The 12,962-nt window shown below is 45.9% G+C and overlaps 1 protein-coding gene across 2 annotated transcripts in view; it reads right to left on the reverse strand.

The window, feature by feature from the left end:
• SGPP2 (sphingosine-1-phosphate phosphatase 2) overlaps positions 1-12,588 on the reverse strand; it is a 119,784-nt gene extending 107,196 nt beyond the window's left edge. The window contains exon 1 of one of the 2 annotated variants that reach the window (XM_084779665.1): positions 12,211-12,529. In XM_084779665.1, coding sequence (XP_084635791.1) covers positions 12,211-12,381 — 171 coding nt within the window. In that variant the 5' untranslated portion in view covers positions 12,382-12,529. Of the gene's footprint in view, positions 1-12,210 lie in introns of both variants that reach the window. The other variant, XM_084779666.1, reaches the window with a different exon arrangement.
• Between the last annotated feature and the right edge of the window lie 374 nt (positions 12,589-12,962).

Below are 12,962 nucleotides of genomic sequence, written 5' to 3' on the forward strand. Positions count from 1 at the left end.
TTTGCTGAGAACTGAGCTCCAGGCTTCCAGTTCCCAACATTCTGCCTGCAGCCTTCTTCTTCTTCTTCTTCTTCTTCTTCTTCTTCTTCTTCTTCTTCTTCTTCTTCTTCTTCTTCTTCTTCTTTTTCTTCTTCTTCTTCTTCATCTTCTTCTTTCTCCTCCTCCTCCTCCTCTTCCTCCTCCTCCTCCTCCTTTATCCCTCTTCCTCAGGTCCCCAGCAATCTCTGCTTTACTTTTCCCATAAAAAATTCTCTGGAAACAACACACCTGAAGAATGTGGACAGGGACGTTCCCCACCCCCACACCCGCCACCACCAACTGCTCTATTACCACATAACCAGAACTAACTGGAGCAACAACAAAGGTAGAGCCAAACTCCAAGGATGCAGGATGGAGAAATAGTATTCAAAATGGCTGCAAGACGCAATGTCTCTTTCCCCAGACTCTCAAGCCCCATCTCAAAGAGCTTAGGTGGCCACCCTGTGCTGTTGGACTGCCACCCAGTCCAGCCCAAGGCTGGGGAATTTTCCTCTCTAACACACTTTGCCAATCAGTTCTTCCCATATTGAAGCAAGAGGCGGCATCAGAAATCTGAATTGTGGTCCTGACTGGGACTTTTTTTTTTTTCAGTTTATTTTCCTAACGTGTGGAGTGTATTTCACCAGGCAAGTACAATTATGAAGACCAGTGGATGCTCCAAATGTCAGCATCTTCATAGATCTCTGACACAGATAGGAACAGTCTCAATGGGTTGCCTGGAAAGCAGGACAGTGTTTTCTCCAGAAGAAATGGTGTGCTACATTAAATGCAAGAGTGCCCTTGGCTTACAATCAACTCTTATCAGGGCAACAGGAGATGTAATCATTAACAAAAAAGTATGGCAACAGAAAATGCAAATGCAATGTGGAAATCTTGGCACCTTAATTAGAAATGAAGGAAGTCAGCATTAGAGCTGGCTTGTTGTCACTGGGCTTCCTAACACACAGTCACTGGGTCTCATTCTTTCAACTCGCCACCAAGTGCCATCCCACCAATGCATACACTCCCCTTCATGCTGTCCAGCGGGAGAAATGAAAGCAATTAAAAGTCATTTACTCAGCAAAATCCTTCATTGGATTCCTGGGTGAAAAGGCAGGAAGCAGCTGGGGGGGGGGGCGGGGGGACACTGTAAAGCTGAAAGAAAATGCAGCCAGGTGAGAGGGCGTAAAATAAGTCCCGCCCTCCATTGTGAAAGGAGCCAATCAGGTGTTTATGCTGATGCCAAGCAGGGGAAAGGTGAGCTCCACACATACATCATGTATCCATTCATTATGTAGTATTAACTTGGAACGTAGCTCAGAGTTTTTTTCTAGCATTCAAGATGCCCGAGTTTCGATCCCTAAAACCACCACCGGGTACATGTTAGGCCTGAGGGTGCATGGGTAAGCAGAGGGATTTTAACATTGGAGAGATAATAGATCCCCATTATTTTTTTTTCCCACCTCCTCCTATTCCAATCCCAACAAAAGTGATAGAAACAATGATACGTGGGCTGGGGATATCATGGATAAAGAGCTAAGTTTGATCCTTAGAACCCATACTTTAAACAAATAAAAAGGCAGATGTGTAAGGGAGGCAGGGACCCAGTCTAGTCTCCAGTAAGCACAGCCTACTTGTCTAGCTAGAGGCTAAGGAGAGAGCCTGCCAAAAAACAAGTGAAGGGCTCCTGAGGAATAACTTCCTGAGGTTACCCCATGCGCGCGCGAGAGCACGCACGCACACACACACACACACACACACACACACACACACACACGAAGAAATAGTGATTCCTTAGCAACTCCACACAGCGCTATGAAGTGAGGCTGGAGAGATGGCTCGGTGCTTAAGAACATTTGTTGCTCTTGCAGAGGACTGGGGTTCAGTTCCCGGCACCAACGTGGTGACTCCCAACTACCTGTAACTCCAATTCTGGGGGATCCAGTAAACACTTCTGACCTCCAGGTGCACGTAGATGTGCACAAACCTTGAGTAAATATTTTTTTGTCCTACTTTATTTTTGTTGTTGCTGCTCTACTAATGAAGATCACATGGTCACGGAATGAGAATTTAGTAAGAACCATGCCTGCTGATGTGATGATGACCTGGAACCAAATTTTACAGCACACGCTGTAGACCAGGGTGGCCTTGAACTCACAAAGGTCCAGCTGCTTCTGCCTCCTGAGTGCTGGATTCACAGAGACTTTTCCATGAAATTCCTTATGGGTAGGAAATGGTATTGCTTTTCAAATACATCTGTCCTTAACAAATTCTTGCTGTATATCTTCTCAACTGTACTTTCTGAAAATTTAGTGAGCCCAGATGCACAATAACTTGATGGCATCAATTACAAACCAGATTTTAAAAAAAGTAATATACTTAATCTTATTGTTTGTATTTTATTGAAAATGGAATTTTTTTCTCATATAATATATTATGATTACTGCTTCCTCTCCTACTGAGCTTCCCAGTTCCTCCCTTCCCTCTCCCATCTGGTTCACTCCTTGTCTCTCGTTAGAAAACAAACAGGCCTCCTAATGAATAATAATAAAATAAATAAGATAAAATGAAAGCTAACTCATCAGGATTAGACAAAAACTAACAAAGAGAAGGAAAAGAGTCCAAGAGAAGACAGGAGAATCAGACACCCACTTGATTACACACTTAGGAATCCCATAAAAACACTAAACTGGAAACCAACACATGTATACACAGAGGGCCTGGTGTAGGCCGCTGCAGGGCCTGAGCATGCTGCCTCCATCTTTGGGAGTTCATATGAGCATCTCTCATGTTTATTTAGACAGCCTTGCTTTCCTCCATCCTCTTTAGCCTCTTAGATTCTTCCTGCCACCTCTCCCACAAGATTCCCTGCACCCTGACTGGAGGGATCTGGCATATACATATGCACAAATGTAAAAAATAATACTCTTTTAAGAAACAAATTTATACAAGTGCCAGGGACCAGCATGTCGTTATTGCCCAGGGAGACCCCTTTCTGCAGATAATTCCCTGTCAACGCAAGAGCTCTGTGGGTACGCGGCAGTTCCCTTCCCACGGGTCCCCCACTTTCGCTGCCCTCCCACTTCCACTCTGACCATCTCCTTCTGCCCCTCCCACTACCTCACACACTCCTCTCTTGTGTACCTCCGCACCTGCTTTCCTATTGCCTTTTCAGCCTTATGCTTTCTGCTGATTGGCGTCTCCTCTCTTCCCCAAGGCTCATCAAGTAACTCTCCTTAAGTCCTTGTGTCTGGGTCTTGTGTTCTGGCTCTCTCAGGTGAGCAGAGGGACTTAGCCCACGCTCCCCATTAGCAGTCTGATGGATGTTATTAGTCAGCATCCAACAGGCAGATCTCAGATGGATGAAGCCCAGGCCAGGCCATTTCATAAGAGCCTGCCCAGCCCAAAAGCTCAATGGTTTGATCCTTAGCCAATTAGCATATAGCTATAATGATGTCCCTATAATCTGCAACACGATGACTTACATTTTAAGAAGCCACGTGTATGAGAAAGAAAACATACCACAGAGAACACCACACAGACACTAAGGTCTGGTTTCAGGTTAGTCCTGTTTGTACTGCTGTTTGAATCCTACTGTTCTGTCTAAGAGGCTGTTACACCTACTCACTTAATTCCCCGGTGAGCACTGCTGTCCACCCCATACTCTTTCTCATGGAAACTCCCTGAAATCCCTTCTAAAACCGGAGTTCTATGTTAATCATTCTAATTCGGCCTGAGAGATGAAACTGACTCACCATCCTTAAGTCCTTAGGGTGAGGGCCAGATTCTGCTACATGAAGGCCTCAGCCTCACACGCCAGTCAGAATGGCCACACCCAGCTTTTTATGCACCAGTGCTTGAGACTTTTCATTCATTCTTTCAAATCCATCCTCCATTTTTCTCCAAAGAAACTCAGCTCTATTAATGGCATCAGCCAGGTACTCAATAGCCTTGGATATTCTAATGGAATCTGGCCAAAGTGGCATATTGGTGGGTTATGATAAATGGGGTATATGGAGTATGAATACAACATGTATTTCCCCCAGTGTCTTGCTGGGACTCAGATCCAACACTTTCATGCTCAGCCAGGCACCAAATTATTACCCACCTCTTCAGGCCACAGTTCTCTGCTCAGGGCCTCAGCTGCTCTCAGTTCAACTGCCATTGGATCTGGCATTACCAAAAGCCCTTTCTCTCCCCTTTCACACTGAAGTTGAATTTATTTTTAAATGATTTACATATTTGTATTTTATATGCATTGGTGTCTTGACAGCATTATGGCTGTGTAAAGGTATCAAATCTCTTGGAACTGGATTATAGACAGTTATGAGTTCTGGGTGCTGGGAATCGAGCGAGGGCCCTCTAGAAGAGTAGCCAGTGTTCTTAGCCATCTCTCTAGCCCTGGGGATGTTTTAAGATGTTTAAGATTTTCCATGTTGATTTTTTTTCTTCTTATCCTGCCTAGATATTTATAAATGATTCCCGATTTGAACTCCTTTCAATTAGCCTCCCATGTATTGAATCTTAAATAGACTTTATTTTTAGAGCAGTTTTAAATTTATTAAAAAAAAAAATAGGACAATAATATGGCCACATCTCTCCGTATATTCTTCTGCCAATCTACACCGGTACTAACATTTTTAAATTAGTATCGTATGTTTGCTTCAAAATGACACATAATAATTAACTGAAGTCCATATTTTATGCAAACTCTTTTTAGTTTTCACCGGATGTCTATTTTTCTCTCCCATGGTCCCATCCAGGGCTCACTATCACCGGCCATCAGTTTCCTTAGGCTCCTCTTGCCTATGACTGTTTCTCAGCTTCCTTGTTTTTGATGACCTCAACAGTTTTAAACAATACTGGTCAGGACTTGCAGACTGGCAGTCACTGTGTGTTCAGATAGACCACTTGGATTCTATCAAGAGTATATACCCTTGTCTCCTGCGTGCATTCCTTTTTTTTTTTTCTTAATGATGTATTTCACATATATAGGTATTTTCCCTGCACGTATACCTGTGTACCAGATACACATGCTTGGTGACCATGGGGGCCAGAAGAGAGCCTTGGCTACCCTGAAACTTAAGCTACAGAGAGCCGTGAGCCGCCATGTGGGTGCTGGGAATTGAACCCAGGTCCTCTGCAAAAGCAGCCTGTGCCCTTAACCACAGAGTCATCTCTCCTGCCCCAGTATTTATCCCTCTATTCTAATTTGGTTCTCATGTTACTGTTTTTATTTGAGCTCTCCTAGGGGCAGGAGCTAAATTCCATTTATCTTCGTGTCCTGAGACAGAGGAATGTCCCAGAAACATAGCATCTGATCAATAAACAGTTATAAATGAGGGAGGCAAAGAGGAGAGACGAGTACAAGTGGCCCAGTTACTCCGAAGAGGAGAGAGCACTCACTAACGTGTCACCCTGGCAAGGCATGGGAAGTGTATGCTCATGCTTGGTCATGCTATTACACCTTGCCTCTGAGATCCTTTGGCAAAATTTACGAAAAGTCATAACACATATTATGATCTTTCAAGCCCCGTCTGGACATTTAAATTAGGAGAGTACAAGTGGTATGTGGAACTATATTCATACAAAGATGCTGTTATTTTTAATATGAAAACTGGCAAGGATCTAAAGGCCCAGCAATAGACCAGTGTGAAGTTCCCGTGTGAGGGAGTAACAAGGGGCCATTACATATCGTGATGAACTTTGACCGTTTGTTATTTGGGCAGTACAAGGACATCGTTACATTTTCCCTTCATGTTTTCTCTAACTTTCTCCTCTGAACAACGATAACATCTGTAACTAGAAGGAAAAACAAGTCATCAAATCTACATTTTCAAAATGGTGCATTTACCCTTTCAAGGCTGATCATTCTCCAAAGGATACTCAAGACTTGAAGTATGTGACCTGTCGGCCAGGTCAGCTGCAATGAAGTCAAAATGCCACAGCTCTCACGACCACTGCCTGGTTAACTTCTACCCTTATACTGAACATCCTAAGGGGGTGGGTCCTGAGGAAGTGGGTAATTCCGAGCTTCTCAGTCACTGGTTCACTCAGAGTCAGCTCTGCTGGGCTGGACTCGAGGCAGTATTCTGCTTGTTTGACTTGCTTTTAAAGTTCGATTCCTTCAAGTTACTATAATGTACAACCACTTTGCAAAACACAATTCTGTTCCACTCTGCTGTTGTGCAGACGGGACAAGAGAGGCCCAGAGAAGTCTAAAAGAACAGGTCTCAGTCTCCTGACCACTGTCCTCCACATCCCCCTGAAGGTTAGCAAACCAGCAATACAATGAAGGTGTTATGTAGCCTTACAGGTGGCTTAGAGGACCTCATAAGTGTGAAGAGAGAACCCAGAAGTACAAAGACATCTGGACAACCTAGCTTTCCCAGTGTGTTTTATAACAGAAGCTTTATTGCTTGGCATTTTGCAGAATCTATTCATTCAAATTACTATCATATATCCACAATGCAACCAGGACTGAAAATAAAATGACAAGAAAGCAAGAATTGTTTAAGTGAGAGCTGCCCTACTTAAACACCACAGTTTGAATAATTAGTGCCTAGGTGCTTGGGGAGGTTTAGAAAGCATGGTCTCCCCTGGAGGAAGTACATCACTAAGGGCTGGCTTTGCCGGTTTAAAGGCTTGCACCATACTTCCGGCTTGCTCTTTGCTTGAAGATGTGAGCAGTCAGCTTCTCGCTCCTGCAGAGCTTACAACTTACGGCTGTGCTCCGCCATGTTGGACTCTTCTCCCTCCAGAACCATAAGCCCAAATTAACTCTTTCTTACATAGTTGCCATGGCCTTGGTGTTTTATCACAGCAGCCGAAAAATAAACAGTATACCACACAAACCAAACACAGACTCAACTACCCTTCCCCGATTCTTTCACATGATTCCCCAGCTCCAGCTATTGCTTGGCCCTGGGTCTCACTCTGCTCCTGAATGGAGCCTCTAGAGGACAATAACGTGAGGCTCCTGTCTGCTAACATAGCAGAGCATCACTGATATTGTCAGGGGTTGGCTCTCTCCCATGGGGTGGCTCTCAACCTTGGCCAGTCATTGGTTGGCCATTCTCTCATTCTCTGCTCCATCTTTATCTTTACACTTCTATTAGGCAGGACAGAGGGACCCAGAGGCGGGCAGGAACTCCACAAGAAGACCTATAGAGTCAACTAACCTGGGCCCATGGGGGTTCACGGAGACTGAACCACCAAGCAACGAGTATGCATGGGCTGGACCTAGACCCCTACACAGGTGTAGCTGATGGGCAGCTTGGTCTTCATGTGGGTCCCCCTAGCAATTGGAGCAGGGGCTGTCTTTGACATGGACCCTGTTGCCTGCTTTCGGATCACTTTCCTTTAGCTGGGCTGCGTTGCCTAGTTTCAGTAGATGAAGATGTGCTTAGTCCGGATGCACTTGATATGCTGGGGTGGGTTGCGGGGAGGGCTCCCCTTTTCTGAGAAGGAGAGGGGGAATGGGGGAAGAGGATGGGACTGGGAGGAAAGAGGGGAGGGTGTTATGATCTGGATGTAAAGTGAATGAATGAATGAATGAATGAATGAGAAAACAAAGAGAGTGAACAGGGAAGCACCAGAGGCTGTGTTCACACTCATATCACATAAGCACCAAAGGCTATGTTCACACTCATGTCACATAACCACCAGAGGCTGTGTTCACACTCATGTCACATAACCACCAAAGCCTGTGTTCACACTCATGTCACATAACCACCAAAGCCTGTGTTCACACTCATGTCACATAACCACCAGAGGCTGTATTCACACTCATGTCACATAACCACCAGAGGCCATGTTCATACTCATGTCATATAATTACAAATTTAATAGAATTTCTTTTACTTAATTGAACTTTGTTCCTTTCATATAAACTGGTTCTATCTCAGTGTCTTAGAACAGCTGATTAATATTTCCACTGATGAACTTTTTCATCCATCTTTGCTTTTGAAATCTGTGATTAGACAGACATTTTTTTTATTTTCCAATCTCCCCAAATTGGCAAATTAAAATACTTTTAAAATTAAAAACAAAAGCAAACAAACCCCAAAAATTGTCTTTCTGAAACTTAGCTGTGTGGGTCTGAGCTTCACTCTAGAAGATGCTTCATCTTTGTTAGCGAGATTTTTGTTTTAAAAAATCAAGAAGTGTGAGGTGTTTTTTTTTTAATCTCCTCATTTATTTTCAGGAATCCTTGCTCGCCAGAAATGATGATGATGGCATCCTTTCACTGTATTGTTCCCCTGGCCCTTTTAAATTGAAATTTAATTTTAATTTTAAAAAAATCAAACTCACTTCTTGGTTTTAAAAACCCACCAATTCCTAAACTCAAAAGCCCACCAATCCCTGAGTTTGCTCCAAGATTAGGCCACAAAATCTCACCAATCTCAGGCTACCCTGGAAAACTTCATCCTCAAGAAACCTTATAAAAAACTTGCCTCTCATCCAATTCTCTGCTGCTTCTCTCTTGGGCAGAGGCAGCAGGCACCTTCTTGTGTCTTTCCCAATAAATCTCATGTGAGGTTTATTGTGTGACGTGACCTTGTGCTATTCCTTGGCTCCTGACTACCAGGAAACCCTTTCTGCTTAGAACTATAACATTTACATTAATGGTTTGTAATATATTAATAGTCTCTCCTACATGGGTTTTATTTTGTATGTTTTTATTTATCATCATATGTGTAACTGTCATTATGATGTCTTGTAGCAAAGTTTTTGTTGTTTTTGGTTAGTTGGCTTTTGGTTTTGTTTTTTAGGGACGGGGTTTCTCTGTGTAGCCCTGGCTGTCCTTGAACTCACTCTGTAGACCAGGCTAGCTGGGAACTCAGAGATCCACCTGCCTCTGCCTCTGTGCTAGGATTAAAGCAGCTTATAACAAAGTAGTTTTCAACACAACCTATTTTTGATTCCACTCCAACCAAATTGTAGAATCCATATGTGTGAGGAGTTGTCAAAAAGTCTTTATACAGCACAGTGATGTTTGGAAAATGCAGTGTGATGACGAAGAAAGGCCATTCGAAGCCTAAACACAACTATATGAGCAGGCAATGGTGCCAGAAACCAAAACACCACTGTATCAAAGGTTGGCTTGACCTCGGAACCAATAAATGCATTCTGTTCTGGCCTCTGCCTCCCTACCCAGTCCTAGGTTCCCTGCTTGAGCAGGTCACTACTTTCCAAGGCCACTCAAGAGTGGCCTCCTATGTTTAACCCTGCGGACTTTGTCACTTTGTCAGTGGCAGCTGGTAGGACCTCTTTCTCTCTCCTTTCCACCCTGCTCAGCCAGGCCTGATACCACACACCTTCTCGCATGTACATCAAAACTCTGGTATTCCAGCCCTGGAAGTTTCAAGTTCAGACTTCGGAATCTAACGATCTGGCTCCCTGAAACTATGCAGCTATCTGGGTAGTCCTCAACCTTGGGAACTCAGATTTACTGAGCAAGGTCTGAGGTCCTGCCCATTCCCGCCCACCTCATGATGGCTTTATGCAAGGCAGGCCACACCCTAGCTTGTACTTGTAAAAGATTAGTTAATTTTTAACCTAAAAGTGTGTGGTATTACGAGAATTTGTAGGGAAAGCCCTTATCTATTTCCTTACTTGTCCAGTGTTGAGGATTAAAATAAATATGGAAAATGCAGCAGATGAATTAGATGACTTAAGATCTAAAGTAACTCCAATGAAGGCATAAACTTCTCAACTGTTGGAAGGATCCTAAAGCAATGTCCCAGAGCTATTTTCTAGACTATGTGGGGGGAAAATCATTTGATATTTTAATTTGATCTTCAGTGGTCTCTGTTTAAAATCTTAAAAGCTATTGATTTTTCCTACTGCAATCTATGTTACATCGCCACAAAATTCGCAGAGCTGGAACTAGTGAAAATCCAGGAGAATAAACATGAGCAGAACAAAGTTCCTGCACTTTTAGAGATTCCTTCTACAGGAGGAGGCTGTCATCAACTAGATCCTCACACAGAGGTGTAATTATACAGTAGTCCATCCCACTACCAACAAACCTCAAGACAGGAGGGAGAATCCAAAGAATCAGAGATGGCCTGGAATCAGCCAAGGGCATGCTGAGGAGCTTGCCTCTGAAAGCTGAAAGGTGGCTGAGGCAGGAGAATTTTACAAGTTCAAGGCCAGCCTGGGCTACACAGTGAGGCTATCTTAAAAAAAAATGCTGAAAGGCTGTTCGGCCACCAGCTGGTTTGTAAAAGCCAAAAGGAGAAAGAAAAGAGGGCTGTGGTGAAGAGTTTTCACAATCGTCCCTTATCTGGGGGCAGGGATTGCAATTACTTCTCTAGAAAAACTTCCCACATATTTATTGAGGATTAAGCTTCCCACGTCTTTTAAAACAAACCTTTTCAAAAATGCTCATAAGCCCTTCCCTTAGCAAGAAGTCTTGAGGTAACTTTTTCCTGTTATTTATTATGCTCAACTTTCAGTTTTCTAGTTTTCTCTTACTTCATGGGCTTTAGTAGTCAGAGTCTGCGGTGTCGGTGCAGGCATCAGTGTGGCCTGGGAACTAGATCCCAACGCCTTGACTCCCTGTACCATCTGGGCACTCCAAGAAGCAAGAAACCTGACTAGCTCTTTTTTTTTTTTTTAAAGGGGAAGAGAAACCGCCCTCAGAATGTGCAGTCAAGTTATGGGGTTTGTATAAAACAGCTTAAGAAACACTAGTGGAAAATCTCAACGCTCGACTTCCTGAATTAGGAAGAGCAGATACAGAGAAGAGCAGCCCCCAGTTGGTCCTAAGCATAAGCAGGGCGCCTGTGCAGGAAAAGCCTTTGGCCTTCCCTGGGGGGGGGGGGGCATTAGTTTTAGGAGCTGCATCTATAGACTTTTGAGACAGGTGCTAAGTGAATTAATCTAAAAGCTACTAGCATGCCATACAGCACAGTGAAGGATCCACAACATGAAAATATAATAAAGAAGAATTTCTCTAGCAGAGAACACACCACCAGCCGACTGACTGCCACCTTTGCAAATGAATTCTGTTGCCTCTGTCCTAAGCAAGAGTCAGGTTCTTAACTAGTTATCTATACAAAAGATTTATCACCTTCCAGTCACCAGAATCTTCCAGGAAGGGCAAAACATGGGAGGGGGAGGAGGAGGAAGAGGAAGAGAAGGAGGAAGAGGAGGAGGAAGAGGAAGGGGTGAGGAAGAGGAAGAGGAAGAAGAGGAAGGAGGAGGAGGTGCTGGTGGTGGTGGTGGTGGTGGTGGTGGTGGTGGTGGTGGAGGAGGAGGAGGAGGAGGAGGAGGAGGAGGAGGAGGAGGAGGAGGAGGAGGAGGAGAAATAGAAGGAGGAGGAAAAATTGCTTCTGTCCCAGTTTGTTATTTTCTGCCTAGTCTAGCCTAGGGAAAGGGCAGCTGCTGGTGGTGCCCAAGGGAGACAAGCTTTCCTAGCTGCCATCTGCCGCCTGCCTGGTCCTGTGCACTGCATAACGCAAAGCTGCAGTAGGGTTGTATAATCTCTCTCTCTCTCTCTCTCTCTCTCTCTCTCTCTCTCTCTCTCTCTCTCTCTCTCTCTCTCTCTCTCTCTCTCTCTCTCTCTCTCTCTCTCCTCTAAAGCATTTACCGAAAAGACCACGAGGTTCGGTCACGAAGGACCAACCAGGGCCCCTAAAACTAGAGGATGTCGGGAGGGAGACTGGAATTGGATCTCCATCCCCGAGGGTGGCTGAGAGTTGTGGTGTAAATCTCAGAGGAGCTCAGAGCCTGTGATGCAGCAAAGCAAAGCGAGCGACTCCGGAGTCTGTTCGGAGCAGGAAAAGGATGCGGCAGCAACCCAAGGACTCTGGGGGAGTTCTCAGGCTGTGTCCCAGGAAAGTGTCAAGGACATCCCCGCTCCTCTTTTCAGTTACGTAACACTCTACCACTTTGAGCAGAATCTACAGGAAAACGAACTTACTCATTAAAGTAATTAAAGTAGAAAGTCTCTCCAAGGTTGCATGCAAAGGCTCTGGGTGTTATCTGAAAAGACGTGTTTGCTACCTGCAGCGAGAGAGGGTGCCATCGGGACACTGTTCCTCATCTAGGGTACCCTCCCTAGGGTGGAAGCTGGGTGGCGACCAGTGGCGCCCTCTGGACCCATCGCGGAGTCACCTGGACCCTCGGGCACGCCGGCGGCCGTAGCCCTCCTCCCCACAGCAGACACCTGCCCGCGGTTACCTGCGGGTTGGTGGGGAGATGCGCGACCTCAGAGACCCGCGTCGTGCGCTCCGAGGGGCCGGCGGCGCGGTTCTCCTGAGGATTGTCCTCCCGCGCCGGGAAGAGCCCGCAGCGGCGCTGGAAGCGCGCCACGAGCTGTGAATCCTGCAGACTCCGCAGCAGCTCGGCCATGGTGAGCTGCGAATCCCGCTCCTCTGACCGGCAGCCACGCGCGTCTGTGCCCTCGGCGTGCGCCCGGGGCCTCGGGTTCCTCAGCCCTGTGCTCCGAGCGCAGGGCAGGCGGGGCCCGGAGCCGCCAACAGGTGCAGCATCCGGGTCCTAGCGCCCGCCCTGCGCTTCGGGGAAGCCCAGGTGTGGACTCCACCTTGGCGTGCACGCCACCGCCCCCTTTCCTAGCCTACTAGGCGGCCCCAGACCCCTCTACCCGCCTCCCTGAGGCCGCGCTTGCAACTGCAAGAGTTCTTGTGCTTGACTTGTCCGCGGATCCCACTCCCACCGGAGCTAGTGCAGGTCAATCACTGAAGTCCGTGTGCACCTGTCCTGCTCACCCTTCCAAGCGCTGGAAGCTTTTGTGACCCTCCTTTCAAATCTTGAACCCGAGGTGAAGCTGGTCAACACACACACACACACACACACAGAGAGAGAGAGAGAGAGAGAGAGAGAGAGAGAGAGAGAGAGAGAGAGAGAGAGAGAGAGAGAGAGAGAGAGAGAGAGAGAGAGAGAGAGACCTCTTCCCCGGAATCCCAGTCCCC

Source organism: Acomys minous, assembly GCF_964271855.1.
Source record: "Acomys minous genome assembly, chromosome: 4".
NCBI lineage: Eukaryota > Metazoa > Chordata > Mammalia > Rodentia > Muridae > Acomys > Acomys minous.